Here is a 17,446-nt window from a genome sequence, read left to right as displayed (position 1 = left end):
TTGCCCATGTTTATACAGCCAGTAGTCATTAGAATCAAGATTCAAACCCAGGTCTCCCCTGACTCCAAGTTCAACCTTTTTCCTACTTTACTGAGTTGCTTCTAAACCTAATCAGATTTAGCTACTGCTAATTATTCAATGCTTTGAGCCGATTATTTTTAACCCAGTAGTTTTCATTAAAGGTTGAATTGACGTCCATAATGTTAAACCTCAGAGCCAAAGTTGGCAGGCACAGCTTCCCTAACATAATTGATGGTTGTACGGTGACACAATGTTACTCAGAATGACATTACAGGGAACACTAGCTTCCAGGGAACATTATAAATGGGAATCCCTCTCAAAGTGACTACAGGGCTTCACAGCATCAAGGTGGCTCTAACATATCGAGGACATTAAAGTGAAATCATGTTGGTTGGTCAGGAAGCATTATGCAGGGGGGTGAGCATCTACTTAAACTGCTCCCCAGAGACAGACGTCGATCTTGGCCGAATTGACTGCTATAATCATTGTCACTTTGCGGAGGCTGCCAGGCTCTCAGCATCATCCCTCACGCTGGGCCCTTCTAGCTGTTTCCATTGCTGCCAGTCTGTGCCCTCATCCCCCATCAGGATTTCTACAGTGGCTCCTTAATTGTTCTTCTGACCCGTAACCCCTGTCAGTCAGCAAGCATTTATTGAGCTCTTACTGCACACCAGCTATTGTGCTAAGTCCCAGCGGTACAGAGAAAAGTAAGAACCTGGCCCCTGCCTGAGGGGAGCAAAATATGGTACGTAGAGGATATGTACAGGTGTAAGTGGAAGGCAGTCCTAGAGGGAAGGTACCAGGGAGGGGCTTAAGGGAAGGCCAGGAAGGATTTCTTATAGAAAGTGGGATTTAAGCTGAATTCTGAGGGAAGCCAGGAGGCGGAGATATGGAGGAGGAGCATTCTCTTCTAATTAATCCTTCCTCATCCTGCCACATTAGTCTTCCTTATTCGAATCAACAAGCATTTATTGGGCACCTACTGTGAACCAGGTACTGTACTAAATGCTGGGGACACAAAGGTAAAAATGAAATAGTTATTACCTTGCAGGATTTACCATAAAGTCTTATGCAAAGATCTAGTTATATCATTTATTTGGAAGAGAAGGGAGTAAGCATTTATGTAGCACCTACTATGTCCTAAGAGTTTTTGCAAATATCTCATTTGATCTCATGAGTTAGTCAGGTGGCACCATGGGTAGAGCGCTGGGGCTGGAGTCAGGAAGACCTGAGTTCAAATCTGGCCTCAGATGCTCATTAGCTGTGTGACCCTGGGCAGTCACTTAACCTCTGTTTACCCCAGGTTCCTACTCTGTAAAATGGTGATGATAATAGCACCTACTTTTCAGGGTTGTTGAGAGAAGATAAAATGAGATATTAATTATAAAGCAATTAGTATCGTATAAATGCTAGCTGTCATCATCATCATCTCCATCATTGTTGATCCTCAAACAACTCTGCACGGTTGGTGCTATCATTATCCCATTTTATAGTTGAGGAGACTGAGACAAACAAGTGAAGTGACTTGTACAGGGTCACACGTATTTGCTCCTTATTGCCTGACATGTAACATTAAAACTCCATGGCTTGTCTTTCAAGGCCTCCCACCGTTCATGTTACTCCCCTTTGTGTCCTCTATGTCCTGATCAAACTCAATTATCCTGTACCCCTAGAACACATTTTGTGTTTTCCCTTCCTTGTGATTTTTCTCATGCTGTTCCTTACACATATTATCACCTCCTCCTTCTCCTATTCTTGCTTTTTTTTTCTTTTTAACATTTCAAGAGTTTTAGCAAAAGGTCCATTTCTTGGTACCTGAACATAATACTACTTTCTTAAGGTTACTTCAACCAACTGAAGTTTGCATTGATGAATTAAGCAGGAAAATTCTTCAGTGAATCAGATGTTCAGGGGATAACTGAAGAATGCATCTGCAAAACACTTTGCAAGACAAATGAGACTCACCAGTCCTATTCATTCTTTAAAACCCGAATCTGGGGGCAGCTAGGTGACACAGTGGTTAGAGCACTGGCCCTGGAGTCAGGAGGACCTGAGTTCAAATGCGGCCTCAGACACTTAACACTTACTAGGTGTGTGACCTTAGGCAAGTCACTTAACCCCAAGTGCCTCACTAAAAAACAAACAAACAAAAAAACCCGAATCAGGCTCTGCCACCACCTCTGTGAAGCTGCGTTCTACCTTTCCTCTTCCAGCCTCCCATAACACTTGATTTGGTACCATTCTAATGTTCTTATCATGTAGTACTATGTGTTAGAGTTACCTGGGTTCACATAGCCCCCCCTACTAAACCACATGGCTTTATGAGATCAGAGACCATGTTTCAACTAAACGCATCTCCTCCAATACCTAGCATTTTTGTTATTCAGTCATATCTGACTCTTAATCACCCCATTTGGGGTTCTCTTGTCAAAGATACTGGAGTGGTTTGTCATTCCCTTCTCTAGCTCATTTACATATGAGGAAACTGAGGCAAATGGGGTTAGGCAATTTGTTTTTGTTTTGTTTTGTTTTGCAGGACAATGAGGGTTAAGTGACTTTCCCAGGGTCACACAGCTAGTAAATGTTTAGGCTAGATTTGAACTCCTGACTCCCAGCCAAGTAGTCTATCAACAGTAACACCTAGATGCCTCAATGGCTTGCATAGCTCTCTGTAAACACTGGGCACTTTTTTGCCCAGTTGGCTGAGCAGTTTGTTTCTCTGTCTCACTTTTCAACAAGTGCATTCTAATGAAATACTTTTTTTTCTTTTTCTTTTTTTTTCTTTTTAATAGAATTTTATTTTCCAAAATATATGTAAAAACAAATTTTAACATCAATTTTTAAAAATTTTGTGTTCCAACTTCTCTTCCTCCCTCCATTCCCACCCCCCCACCCACAAGAACTCAAGCAATTCAAAGTAAGTTATACATGAGTAGTCATGGAAAAATTCCCATATTAGCTAGTTGTGAGAGAAAACAGTCAAAAAAATCCAAAACTTCTGATTAAGGAATTGTCAAAGAGGAAAAGAAAAAAAAATTTTTTAAATGTGTTTGCATCTGTTTTCAGATACTATCAGTTCTTTCTCTGCAGATGGGCTATAATCTTCATAAGTCCTTCAGGGTTATATTGGATCATTGCTTTGCTGAAAATAACCACATGCTTCCCAGCAGATCATCCCCCGCTATTGCTGTTATTTTATATATAGTACATTTCACTCTGCTTCAGTTCATGTAGGTCTTTCCAGGTTTTTCTGATAGTATCCTGTTCATTATAACCTGTATATAGTACCTTAAGCTTGACAGAGAATTTTCTTCATAAAAGCCCAGGAAAGTAGGTACCATACGTTTTGCCATTATAATCAATCATCATAACTATTTCCCTCCATCCCACTAAAAGACCTGAACTGAAAAGAAAATTTGACTTTCAAATACAAGACCCTGGAGAAGCATAAAAAGGTAAATAGGAAAAAGGCTTCATGAGGGATATTAAAAGATCAAACTATTTGCATTCCTACATGGGAAGATAATACTTCAAACTCATAAGAACTATCTCAGTAAGGAATTCACAGAAGACACAGGTCTGAACTGAATATGAAGGGATGATATCTGTAAAGCATTTATGTTTTATTCTTTGTGGGGCAGACAGGGTGGGGTGTCTTATGTCTGGGGCCGGATTTGGGCTTGGGGCCTCCTGGGTCCAGAGCTGGTGCTTTGTCCACTGTGCCACCTAACTAACCCATGATGACATCATTAAAATAGGGTTGATGTGTAGGAGGAATAGACTGGGGGAGGGAGAAGGGGAGAGATGGTCTAGGAAGAGGTAGTTCACATGAAGGAAACAAGAAAAAAGCTTGTGGAGGGGAGGAGAAGAGGGGGAAGGGGTTGGGGAGTGAGTGAACCTTAATATCATCAGAATTGGCTCTAAGAAGGAATAATATACATACTCAAGTAGGTATAGTAATGTATTTTTGCCCTGAGGGACGGAAGGGAGATAAGGAGGGCAGGAAGAAGGGAAGGAGAGAAGGGCAGATTGGGGGAGAGAGCAGTAAAAAGCAAAACACTTTCAAGGAAGATGAAGATGTTCTGCATTACTGCACAAGTATGACATATTGAATTGCTTGATCTCATAGGGAGGGTTGAGGAGGGAGGGAGGAAGAAAAATTTAGAACACAGAATTAGCTCAGGGACCTTGATCTCATTGGAGTGGGCGCATGGAGGGAATAGCATTCATACCCAATTGGGAGGAGTAATCTATTTATCCCTGCAGGAAAGTAGGAGGGGAGAAGGATAAGGAAGGAAGCGTGAAAAAAGGGAGTACAGAGCGTAGAAGAGGATAGTCAGAAGTAAAACACTTTTGAGGAGGAATAGGTAAAAAGAAAATAGAGTAACGAAATACTTTTTAAAAATTATTTTCTTTTGCACATCTCTTGTGCAGTTACCATTCTGTCTTTTTATTCTAGACATCTGGATGAGTGGCATATCCCTCACTAGAATATAAGATCCTAATCTACTCATCCTTGTTCCCCCACCCCCAGCCATAATAATAACAGCGGGCATTTATTAAGCATTTATTATGTGGCGGGTGCTTCACAAATATTACCTCATTGGATCCTTATGACAACCCCAGGAGGTGGGTGCTATTATTATTCCTATTTTGCAGATGAGGAAAACTGGGGTTGACACAGGTTAAGTGACTTACCCAGAGGTAGTTAAGTGTCTGGACTGGATTTGAATTCAGGTCTTCCTGACTACAGGTCCAACCCTCTATCCAATACACCAACTCTCGGGCCCTTGAGCATGGTAGGAATTCCATCCCCCCACCCCACCCCCCATCAGTGAGGGTTAAGTGACTTGCCCAGGGTCACACAGCTAGTAAGTGTCAAGTATCTGAGGCCGAATTTGAACTCAAGTCCTCCTGAATCCAAGGTTGGTGTTTTATCCGCTGCACCACCTAGGGATTTAACAAATATTCAAATTTGATATTTAACATACAGATTTGAAAAGCACTTTCTAACTCAATGAATGGGGGGAAACTAGGTGGTGCAGTAGGTAAAGCACCAGCCCTCCTGGATTCAGGAGGACCTGAGTTCAAATCTGGCCTCAGACACTTGATACTTACTAGCTGAGTGACCTTGGGCAAGTCACTTAACCCCCATTGCCCCACCTCCCAAAAAACCAACCACAAACAAATAAATGAATAAATAAATAAATAAATAGGTAAGGACATAAGTAAATGAGTGAATGAATGAAGAAATGAAGGAACGCACAAATAAATAGAGAAGTGCTCCATAAAGCCTAGTGAGAGTATTTTTCTTTCATTTAAACTATTTTTCCTTGAATCTTCCACTTGGTTTGTTCTATGACAGTTAAGCCCTATTTCACTTTTAGGTTTCCTCAGAAATACGGCTTCTTTCTTTATCTGTGATTTCAGTATACCCATTCTGAGCATCTTTTTCTCTCTCTCTCTTTTTTTTTTTTAAATATTGCAGGCGTAGGCCGGAGCATTATGGTTGTGACAACATATGGATTTCTTCGACAAGAACTGAAAATTGATGAGCTCTTGAAGGAAATCTGCACCTCTTTCCTCTGTTTCCATCTGGTTCCCGAGGTATTTCAGAATAGTTCATTATGGGTGGAACATTATTGGCAAGTCAGATATTGCTTAGCAGTGAAAATACCTGAGTAAAAATGTCCCACGCTCTCTTGTATTTTTAGCAAGACCAGGTCTGGGCAGCATGTGCTGGAAACAGAGACATTTATGTCTGGAACATAAAGGACTTCTCAAGGCCACCTCACAAAATTCAGCTGCAAGACTGTTCAGAGATCAGCTGTATGATCAAAGTAAAGAAACAGGTATCAACCTTGTAACTGTCACTTATCAAAGTCATAAGGGCTGATCCCACTCCCAGGGCATCAGAAAGAAAGGTTCAGAGATGTGTTAGTGTATAGGTGAGCAAATGCAAGCTTATTAGCCCATGCGCACATGTCCCAGGACCAGTCACTAAGTCATAGAATTATTGTTTGTCCAAGAGGACCATCATGAATTGCAATAAATTGGATTTAAGTGATGGAGGCTGTGCAAGGTCACCAACCTCAATCTCTCCTCCAGAGCCATCTGGGTCCAGTGGCAAGATATGGATCAGGATGACTGGAGATAGCCCTGGTTATTTTAAAGCAATGAGGGTTAAGTGACTTGCCCAGGGTCACACAGCTAGTAAGTGTCAAGTGTTTGAGGCCAGATTTGAACCCAGTTCCTTTTGACTCCAGGACCAGTGCACTATCCGCTGTGCCACTTAGCTGCCCCAAGTCATAGAATATTAACACTAGGAATAACCTTTGGACTATCCAGTCCAATCTCCTCCTTGTTTTACAGATGAGGGCAGTAGGATGGGGATGGGCCTTGTGCAAATGTAGAATTCACAAGTTTGAAGCAATCTATGAGAACCTCTTGCCCTACCCTGTTTGAGGCATGCACTGCCCAGGCAACATTCTTGCCACATAGTTACCCAGTCAGCACTTCAGTGTTAGAGAATGCATCTCATGGGGCAGCCCGTGCCATTTCTGGAAAACTCTAATTATTAGAGTGTCCTTCCTTATGTTAAGCCAAAATTTACCACTGTAAAGCTTTCATCGATGGAAGTGCTAGTTTTATTCCCTGGAAGAAATATATTTTATGGTGGCTTTTAGGTCTGGACTTGGGTGGTTGGGGTTTAGGCTTCCCAGAAGGCATGATACTGCTAAGGGACAGTATTCATCTACTACACTCATTCAAATTTTATTTTATTCTTTTCAATTATCAAGCATTTATTCTCATATTCTCTCTCTCTCTCTTTCTCTCTCTCTCTCTCTCTCTCTCTCTCTCTCTCTCTCTCTCTCTCTCTGTCCCCTACCACCTCCATCTCCCATTGTAAGAAAGAAAAAAGAAAATCAAAGCCCTTTTTCAAACATAGTAAAGCCAAGTAAAACAAATCCCCCATATTGGCTATGTCCAAAAAATGTCTATTTCATTCTACATCTTGACCCCATCACCTCAGTCAGAAGATGAGTAGCTTCATCATTGGTCCTTTGGAATTGTGGTTGGTCAGTGCATCACTGGGGCAGCTAGTTGGTGCAGTGGATGGAGTGCCAGGCCTGGAGTCAGGAAGACTCATCTTCCTGAATTCAAGTCTGTCCTCAGACATTTACTAGCTATGTGACCCTGGGCAAGTCACTGAACCCTGAACCCTGTTTGCCTTAGTTTCCTTATCTGTCAAATGAGCTAGAGAAAAAAATGGCCAACCATTCTAGGATCTTTCCAAGAAAACCCCAAAACAGGGTCACAAAGAGTCAAACATGACTGAAAAATTGACTAAACATTAACATTGCATTAATCAGTTCTTGCATCTTTCAGAGTTGTTTGTCTTTGTAATGTCTTTATTACATCAATTATTCTCCTGGTTCTACTCACTTTACTCTGCATCAGTTCATACAAATCTTCCTAGGTTTTTCTAAAACTGCCCCTTTCATCATTCTTACAGTGCAATAATATTCATTAATGATATTCATGATATTAATAGTTCATAATTTGTTCAGCCATTCTCCTACCTTCCAGTCCTTTGACACTCCAGAAAGCTGATATAAATTTTTTGTACAAATAAGTTATTTTCCTTTTTCTCTGAATTCTTTGGGAATACATATATTTCTTTTTGTAAAGTGCCTCTCAGCCCTTATGACTTCATCCTAGAACACCATGGTTCTGAGTATTGTTGTATCATCATCATCATCATCATTATTATTACTTCTAAAGTACTTGCATGCTATGAGAATATATACTAAAAGGACATAGCATCAGACTTAAGACCTCCAAACTTCCTCCCACTTGAGTCCTGTGTCTTTGGTATGGTTTATCTCTTACGAGCCTCCCATTTACTCCTGAACCTCAACACAGTATTCCTTTCTTTTTTTAAAAATTTACTGTTTATTTATTTTTAACATTTAAAAATACATTTTAAATTTCAGATTCTCCCCTTCTTTCCAGCTCCTCCTTCATCTACTGAGAAGGCAAGCAATATGAGATCAGTTATATATGTGAAATCATGAAAAATCTATTTTTATATTAGCCCTCGTATAAAAAAAAAGCAAGAAGAATAAAGTGAGAAAATTATACTTCAATTTGCACTGAGTTCATCAGTTCTCTCTCTGGAGATGGATAGCATTTTTCATCATGAGTCCTTTGGAATTGTCTTGCATCATTGTATTGATAAGAATAGCTAAGTCTTCCACAGTTGATCATCATCACAATATTGCTGTTACTGTATACAATTATTTCCTGGTTCTGCTCACTTCATTTGCATCAGTTCATATAGGTCTTACCAGGTTTTTTGAAACCATCCTGTTCAGCACAACATTCCTTTCAACAGAGACCTGCATACAGATGGGGGTTGGAATACAGTAAGTTTTTCTGTATATATTTAAAGGATGAGATCCAGAACATGGGGAAGATCCAGACCCATCAGACTTTTAAAAAGTACAGCCCAATATATGTTGTTGAAGGTGTAATGATTGGAATGACGCCACCTGCTGGAGACTTACTGTAGAAAAGCTGTGCCATGAAGTGAAGGTCTCTGAGGACCAGACCATGTGTCTTTTCTTTGGCGTCAGGAAGTGACGTTTGCTTATGGGAGGAAGAAGGGAGGAGCTGGGCGCTCTGACTCTCTCTCTTTCCTGTGGACTCTGGCGGGGAGCAGAGCTAGAAATGCACTCTCCCTTTAATAGATAGATGAATGTAGGCCTTTCTCTCTCTCTTTACCAAATTCTTATTCTCCTTAATAAATGCTTAAAAGTCTAACCCTTGCTAAAGCTTATAATTTATTGGTGACCACTCATTAGATATTTTAGACAGACTAGCTAGAATTTTAGCCTTAACAAAGGAATGATACATTTATAAGCCTTATGGTGCAGAAAGATATGTATTCAAATACTAGCTCCCGTACTTACTAGCAAACTTAAGTCACTTCCTGTCCCTGAGTTTCAGTTTCCATATATGAAAAGATAGATAATCAGTAAGCATTTATGTGCCAAGTAGAACACTCCCTACCTTCAAGTAGCTTATATTTTAAAGGGGGAAACCAAACATAAACCTATATAAATATATATAGTTGTTGTTCAATTGTGTCTGACTCTTCGTGACCCCATTTGGAATTTTCTTGGCAAAGATACGGGCATGGTTTGCCATTTCCTTCTCCAGCTCATTTTACAGATGAGAAACAGAAGCAAACAGGGTTAAATTACTTGCCCAGGGTCACCCAGCTAGTAAATGTCTAAGGTTGGCTTTGAACTCCAGGTCTGGCAGTCTATTCACTGTGCCACTTAGCTGCCCAAATATATACAGAATAGATATCAAATGAATCCAGAGTAGTTCGAGAACTAGGGTACTAGCAGATGGGGAGATCAGAAAAGGTCATATGTAAAAGTTGGAGTTTGAGCTGATTTTTGAAAGACATCAGAGATTCCAGGAGATAGTAATAAAGAGAAAGAGCATTCCTGGATACAAAGGCAAAGACTCAGGAGATGAAATGTGTGTGAGGAATAGCAAGAAGACCAGTCTGTCCAGACCCATACATGCAATGTGTAAGAAGCCTGGAAAGGTTAGATTGAGCCCACATTGTGAAAAGCCTTACATTCCAGACAGAACTGTATCCCAAGGAGATCCAAAAAAAGGGAAAAGGGACCTTTTATACAAAAATATTTCTAGCAGCTCTTTTTGTGGTGGCTAAGAATTGGAAATCAAAGGGATGCCAATCAATTGGGGAATAGCTAAATAAGCTGTGGTATATGATGGTGATGGAATATTATTGTGCTATAAGAAATGACAAGGAGGATGGTTTCAGAATGGCCTGGAAAGACTTGTATGAACTGATATATACTGAAGTGAGCAGAACCAGGAGAACATGGTTCACAGAGACAGCAATATTGTTTGAGGAAGAACTGTGAATGACTTAACTATTCTCTGTAATACAATGATCCAAAACAATCCCAAAGGACTGTTGATGAAACATGATATTCACCTCCAGAGAAAGAACTGGTGTTGTCTGAATACAGACTAAAGCATACTATCTTTCTTTCTTCTGTTTTCTTTCATCTTTCTTTTTCTTTCTTGTCTTCTTGTATAAAATTATTAATATGGAAGTTTCATATGATTGCAGAAACATAACCCATATCTCAGGGAGGAGGAGGAGAGGGAGGGGTAAAATTTGGAACTCAAAACTTTTTTTAATGTTTTTAATAGAGGGCAGCTAGGTGGCGCAGTGAATAAAACACTGGCCCTAGATTCAGGAGGACTTGAGTTCAAATCCAGCCTCAGACACTTGACACTAGCTGTATGACCCTGGGCAACTCACTTAACCCTCATTACCCTACCCCCCCCCAAATTGTTTTAACATGAAATTGGGGTGGAAATAAAATATTATTTTAAAAAGAAACAATAAATACAATGGAATCTAATAAATAAATTAATAAATGAATTCCAGACAGTGGAGTTTTTATTTGACACTAGAGGTGATAGGAAATAACTTTAGTTTATTGAATGTGAAAGGAGTTTTACATAATTAGACCTGTACTTTAGAAAAAAATCACTCTGGCAGATGTGGTAGGGCTGCTGGAACTGGTCAAGAATTAATACAGGAAACTCAGAGAAAAGGTTGTTGTAGTCCATGCCAGAGATGATGGGCCTGAACTAGTGGTAATGGTGGGAGTAGAAAGAAGGGATTAGAGAAATTATAGAATGAGAAATGATAGGTTTGGCAACAGATTGGATATATGGGGGAGTCAAGGATGATACTAAGGTTCTAGACCTGGGTGTTTGGAAGGATGGTGATGCCCTTGGTAAGGAATAGGAAAGTTTATATAGAGGGAAGAGTTTAGAAAGACAGGAGTTCTGTTTGGAACATGTTGCATTTGAGATGCCCTTGTTTAAAATGTCTAGTAGGGGGGCAGCTAGGTGGCGCGGTGGATAAAGCACTGGCCCTGGATTCAGGAGGACCTGAGTTCAAATTGGTCCTCAGACACTTGACAGTTACTAACTGTATGACCCCGGGCAAGTCACTTAACCCTCATTGCCCTGTGGGAAGAAAAAAAACAGAAACAAAAAAAAATGTCTAGTAGGCCATTGGTGATGAAAGATTCGAGAAAATGAAAGGACTCCAGATAATGTGAGCCATGGGCACAACCACAGTTTGTGGGTATGACATGGTTGAAAATCCAGCCCCAAAAAACTCTAACAACAAAACTGAGGAGCAACTCATCAGACAATTGGGAGGAGGAGAGAGCATTGAGAAAGAGCGAACAGTCAGCAGTGTCAAATGCTCCAGAGAGGTCAACAAGGAGTTCTTCTGAGAAGAGGTCATTGGATTTGGCAATTAATTTTTTTTTTTTTTACGGGGCAATGGGGGTTTAAGTGACTTGCCCAGGGTCACACAGCTAGTAAGTGTCAAGTGTCTGAGGCCGGATTTGAACTCAGGAACTCCTGAATCCAGGGCCGGTGCTTTATCCACTGAGCCACCTAGCCGCCCCGGATTTGGCAATTAAGAAATCAAATGCTTATCCTTCCTAATTTAGGGGGCCATTGCCAAAGTAGAATGAGATGATGAAAGTGAAAGCACTTTAGAAAAATTATAAAATTGTCCCATAAAATATGAGACAACCATGATATAAGGGCAGGACTGTTGTCTGGCTGTGTGACTTTGGCAAATCATTTCCTCTCTCTGAGCCTGTTTCCTCATCTAATAATCTTATGTCACAGAGTTGTTCAGAATAAAGTGCTCTGATAAATGGACATATTAAAAAGGATTATTTATTTAAGTATAACCTGTGGCTCTGAGTTTACATGTCCTAGATTCCGTCTTGGAGGCTTCTCAGTAATTTTCTTGGATATACACAGTTGTCATTCAGATGTGTCCAACACTTGGTGTCTCCATTTGGGATGTCCTTGGCAAAAATACTGGAGCAGTTTGCCATTTCTTTCTCCAGCTCATTATACAGATGAGGAAACTGAGGCAAACAGGGTTAAGTGACTTGCCCAGGGTCACACAGCTACTAAGTGTCTGAGACTGGATTTGAACTCAAGTCTCCCTGATTCCAGGCCCAGCACTCTATCTACTGTACCCCTAGATATAACTTGGCTAATATGGAAATATGTTTTACATAACTTCACATGTATAACCTATATCAAATTGTTTGCTTTCTCAAGGGGGAGGGGAAGGAAGAAGGGAGAGAATTTACACCCTATAATTTGTTTTGTTTTGTTTTGTTTTTTGAGAGGCAGTGGGGGTTAAATGACTTGCCCAGGGTCACACAGCTAGTAAGTGTTAAATGTCTGAGGCTGGCTTTGAACTCGGGTCCTCCTGAATCCAGGGCCAGTGCTTTATCTACTGCGCCACCTAGCTGCCCCCTACAACTTATAATTTTTTTAAACTATTGTTTTTTAAATTCTGTCCATGTAATTGAGAAAAAGAAAAAAAATTAAAGGACAACTCTCTCAATCTACTCCTGAAAGTTAACCCATCATTTTTTCTTCTTCTTCCTCAGATCTGGGTTGGCAGCAAAGGACTGTCCCAGGGAAAATCCAAGGGAAAAATCTATGTGATTGATTCTGACAAGAAAACTGTGGAGAAAGAACTGGTGGCCCATGCTGACACGGTGAAGGCTTTATGTTCAGCCGAGGACCGATACGTACTCAGTGGTTCAGGCAAAGAGGAAGGAAAGATTGCTATTTGGAAAGTTGAATAATATTTAGCCCTTCCAAATGTGTTTCCCACAGACCATCAGTAGGATGCCCAGAAAATAGGACTGTTGGGGAGTGGGGGGGGGGTGAAATTAAACAAACATATACCTTTGCTGTTCTCATACATTCATCATTTTTTTGTGTGTGTGAGGCAATTGGGGTTAAGTGACTTGCCCAAGGTTACACAGCTAGTAAGTGTTAAGTGTCTGAGGCCGGATTTGAACTCAGGTACTCCTGAATCCTGGGCTGGTGCTCTATCCACTGCGCCACCTAGCTGCCCCCCTTTTTTTTTTCATTCATCATTTTTTTAAAGTGGAAGGAACCTTAGAAGTCCTTTTGTCTGACTCATTCATTTTATTGAAGCCCAGAAAAGGGAAGTGACTTATTTAAAGTTACAGAACTGTGACTAAACTCTGCCATGATATTTTATATTCACATTGCCAAGACAATTACAGCCTTTGCCAGATTAAGTTATGCTCTGGTCCTTTTTCTGGAATAGGAAGTAGCCTAAGACTTGACTGTGAATGTGAAGGAGTGTCGACATTTAGCAGCCAAATCTTACTTACCTGGAATCCCCAACACACACACACACACACACACACACACACACACACACACACACACACACACACACTATCAGACTTAAAACCATTAGCTCCAAGATTATCCATATGGTGAATTCTTGGCTATGTTTGAAAACCCCATTAACAATGGTGCTGGGACTTGTAAATACAAATTGGAAAGCTTTCTGACCAAATCTGAATGAGATGCCTGGGTGTTGGAATAGTCACAGATTTGTGATTAACTGTTCTATATTTCTGTATGTTTTGGTTGCATTTTTCAGGTGGGTTTCATGAGCTATCTTGTTTTCATCATTCATCGTATGTGACCATGCTTATGACTGCCCCGTATGGACAGCAGGGTCACGGCTGATCAGACTGGTTATTTGTGTCCTACCACCGATGGCCAATGCCTGCATTGTTTATTTAAGGACCTCCTCACTTATGTAATGAAGAAACTTTCATAAATATTTTACGTGTCTCCAGTTATTACTTGGATAGCAAGATTCTTATGTAAGGGTAGTACTTTTCAAAAAGCACACAGAACCACAAAATACACTTTTTTTTTTTTTGGTTTTTCAGTGAGGCAATTGGGGTCAAGTGACTTGCCCAGAGTCACACAGCTAATAAGTGTTAAGTGTCTGAGGCCGGATTTGAACTCAGGTACTCCTGACTCCAGGGTCAGTGCTCCATCCACTGCGCCACCTAGCTGCCCCCCACAAAATACACTTTTAAACTCTCGAATATCTAGCCTTCTGGTCAGTTGTTAACCTCACCTCTGTAGAAGCTGCCTACCAGGTATACAGGGACAACTTTAGGACTTTTTTTTTCTATGCTTATTTACATATGTATATGGTGCTGCATTATTTAAATTAAGGAGAAAAAAGAAGTTTAAGATCAATATTAAAAATGTTGATATTTCAGTGGTTTGATGATCTCTGGGTTTTTTTTGGTTTTGGGGGGTTTTTTTTGGTAGGGCAATGGGGGTTAAGTGACTTGCCCAAGGTCACACAGCTAGTAAGTGTCAAGTGTCTGAGGCCGGATTTGAACTCAGGTACTCCTGAATCCTGGGCTGGTGCTTTATCCACTGCGCCACCTAGCCACCCCCAATGATCTCTGTTTTCATCAGTGTGAGTGCTCTCACTATTCATACAAACCAAAATTCTTCTGTTCTTTAGTAGACAGTTACATGCTGCAAACACTGTCAAGCCAAAGGGTCCACAGTCCCAGCCTTTCAAGGTTGGTGTGGAACTTTCTAGAGCTTGCCTTTTTCTGACATAAACTTCAAGCCCCCTGGCTCACCCTTGTGCCCAGAGGAAGCCCAGCAAGAGGATTTTCATGGAGACTGAAGGCAATTTGCAATAATTCTTATGTTGGGACTGCATTCTCTTATTGGAGAAGAAGGAATAAAGTCCAGGACAAAGTGGATACGACAGAAACAAATGCTTTTTTTTTGGTTCATTAGAAGGATTTTATAGTTTGGCCGTGTCACATGGGCAGCATCAGAGAGAACACAGCGCACACACTGCAATGAGTGTGTGTCTCTGTGTGAGTATCCATCTCAGGGACTATTTACTCTCCTAGAGCTGCTATTTGAATACTAAGGCATCCATCCCTTATTCCTGGGGTTCCTGGTGAAGTTTCTTTAGTAGGTGGAAACAAGACTAGCTTTTCCTGAGCTGTTTAGGGCTTTCTCTCCATTATGTCAGACATAATGGATGAAAACTGAAATCTTGAGTCCAAAGGCCATGTGTCCAATCACCATGGTCCAGTTGTTTAGACAAAGTCAATAATTGACCCATTTCTTTCTCTTCCTACTGCCCCTCTCCCCACTGAATCCAAAATTTTTATTTTTCAGACATGACCCTTATATACAGGTCTACCCACCCCGATATCAGTAATTGATTCCTCAAAAATAGGAAATTAGGTGATAAAGTAGGTGGAGTACTGGTGACTTGGAGCTAAAAAGACATGAATTCAAATCCTGCCTCAGATACTGCCTAACTGTGTGACCCTGGGCAAGTCACAACCCCTTTACACTTCAGTTTCCGCTATAAAATGGGGGTAATAATAGCACCTGCCTCCCAGGATTGTTGTGACGATCAAATGAGATAACATGTAAAGCACTTTGAAAACCTTAAAGTGTTATATAAATGCTATCTATTATTGTCACTGTATATAGGGTCAGAGTGAAGATCAAGTAAGATGATATATGTAAATGACTTTGCAACTTAACAGGCTATATAATTGTGAACTCTTCCCATTATCAGCTCCACAGAAGCAATGTTAGGAGCAGACACATCAATGAATCAGTTAACATTTATTAAGGTGTGCTTGGCACTGTGCTAAGTGTTGGGGGTACAAAAAGAAACCAAATACAGGCCCTGCCCTCGAGGTGCTTACAATCTAATGAGTTTTACCTGATAACATGATAAACCTGAGATTTTGAAAAAATCTTATCAGTGATACATTTACATTTTTTTTGTGAGGCAATTGGGGTTAAGTGACTTGCCCAGGGTCACACAGCTAGTAACTTTCTGAGTGTCTGAGGCCGGATTTTATCAGTGATACTATTGCAGGAAGACCTTGATCACTGCATCTTTAAATGGGCTGAGCCTGTAAATGTGTCAGCCCTGATGTGATAGACCCTGAGTAATTTAAATGTGCTTCTGAGAATGCTATTTCCTCACTTGTCTTGTTGTGAGGATCAAATGAGATAACATGGATAGAACTTTGGAAACCTTAAAGGGCTATATAAATGCTATCTATGGAGCAGCTAGGTGGTGCAGTGGATAAAGCATTGGCCCTGGATTCAGGAGGACCTGAGTTCAAATCCAGCCTCAGACACTTGACACTTACTAGCTGTGTGACCCTGGGCAAGTCATTTAACCCTCACTGCCCCACAAAAAACAACAACAAAAACAACAAAAATACTATCATTACTATAACTGTGGAAATATATAGTGGAAATTTGTCTTGCCTTACAAAACACTTTTATGCTTTTGTAGGCATCTCATTTGTCCCCTTACTGGCAACCCTTTTTGGCAGCATAAAGATGATATGCACTTGACACAAAGAGAAACTGAGTCTCAGATGAGAAACGACTTGTCCAAGGCCACATAACTAGGGATGGAACTGAAATGAGAACACAGATTCCTAACCTGGAGTCCTGGGCTCTTTTCATACCACTGGGCTAAAGCTTGTCACTGATTTATTACCCTCGAGTTCCATGCAACTTCCTGACTTCCCACATTTGGTTATGATCTCTGGGGTCTTATTTCACCGTGATTATATTTGAAACAGATGATACAGGAAGATGAGACGCCTTTAGGAAAGCTATCATTTATACAAAGAAGACAAATCACAAGGCTTTTGTGTGAGGGGCTGAATGTTTGAGTAGAAAAGACCAAAATTGGCAGGTTCTGTATTTATTTAAACACGATCCTTTGTGCTGCTTTGTTTTAACAGGGCCCCTTTTGTCCCTGTAGCTTTCTCTCTTTCTGCCCTTTGAAAGGATTACGTTATGAATCATGTTGTGGAATGGATGGAGACGAGTTTGTATTTATTAAGGGGCTTTCAGGGTCACAGCCATCAAAAACCTGGACTCAATCAGGGTGAATATGTTTATCCTAAAGTAGAAGGGAATATAACTGAATATCACAAAGCTAATTTTAGGCCCTAGAGGACAAAGCTTGCGTTTCAAGGCAGGAAGTTGTTTGGTGGCCTCAGTGAGAAGCTTGTGCTCAGTTTTCTTTAACTGCGGCAGAAGTTGGAAGGAGGATTGTACAGTAATGACTTCAGGACCAGCCCCAGAAAATGTACCTGGCTTGGCTTTTCTCTCATTTAAGGTGTTTGGTTGAATGTGGTCATATTGCAGTTAAAAAATCAGCAGTTGGGGGCGGCTAGGTGGCACAGTGGATAGAGCACTGGCCCTGGAGTCAGGAGGACCTGAGTTCAAATCTGGCCTCAGACACTTGACACTTACTAGCTGTGTGACCCTGGGCAAGTCACTTAACCCCCATTGCCCCGCCCCCCCCCAAAAAAGTCAGCAGTTACGGTTACATTTCAAAATGAGTTACTCATGAGTTGCCTTCCAGATTGCTGGG

At 40.8% G+C, this 17,446-nt stretch overlaps 1 protein-coding gene across 2 annotated transcripts in view; it reads left to right on the top strand.

The window, feature by feature from the left end:
* DENND3 (DENN domain containing 3) overlaps positions 1-16,114 on the top strand; it is a 121,607-nt gene extending 105,493 nt beyond the window's left edge. For both annotated transcript variants that reach the window (XM_043964303.1, XM_043964222.1), the window contains exons 21-23: positions 5,510-5,628; positions 5,736-5,873; positions 12,585-16,114. In XM_043964303.1, coding sequence (XP_043820238.1) covers positions 5,510-5,628; positions 5,736-5,873; positions 12,585-12,785 — 458 coding nt within the window. In that variant the 3' untranslated portion in view covers positions 12,786-16,114. The remainder of the gene's footprint in view (positions 1-5,509; positions 5,629-5,735; positions 5,874-12,584) is intronic.
* Positions 16,115-17,446: the final 1,332 nt, after the last annotated feature.

The sequence above is a fragment of the Dromiciops gliroides genome, chromosome 1, assembly GCF_019393635.1.
Source record: "Dromiciops gliroides isolate mDroGli1 chromosome 1, mDroGli1.pri, whole genome shotgun sequence".
Lineage (NCBI taxonomy): Eukaryota > Metazoa > Chordata > Mammalia > Microbiotheria > Microbiotheriidae > Dromiciops > Dromiciops gliroides.
The sequence above is the reverse complement of the archived record's forward strand: the minus strand, read 5'-3'. Positions and strand labels throughout refer to the sequence as shown.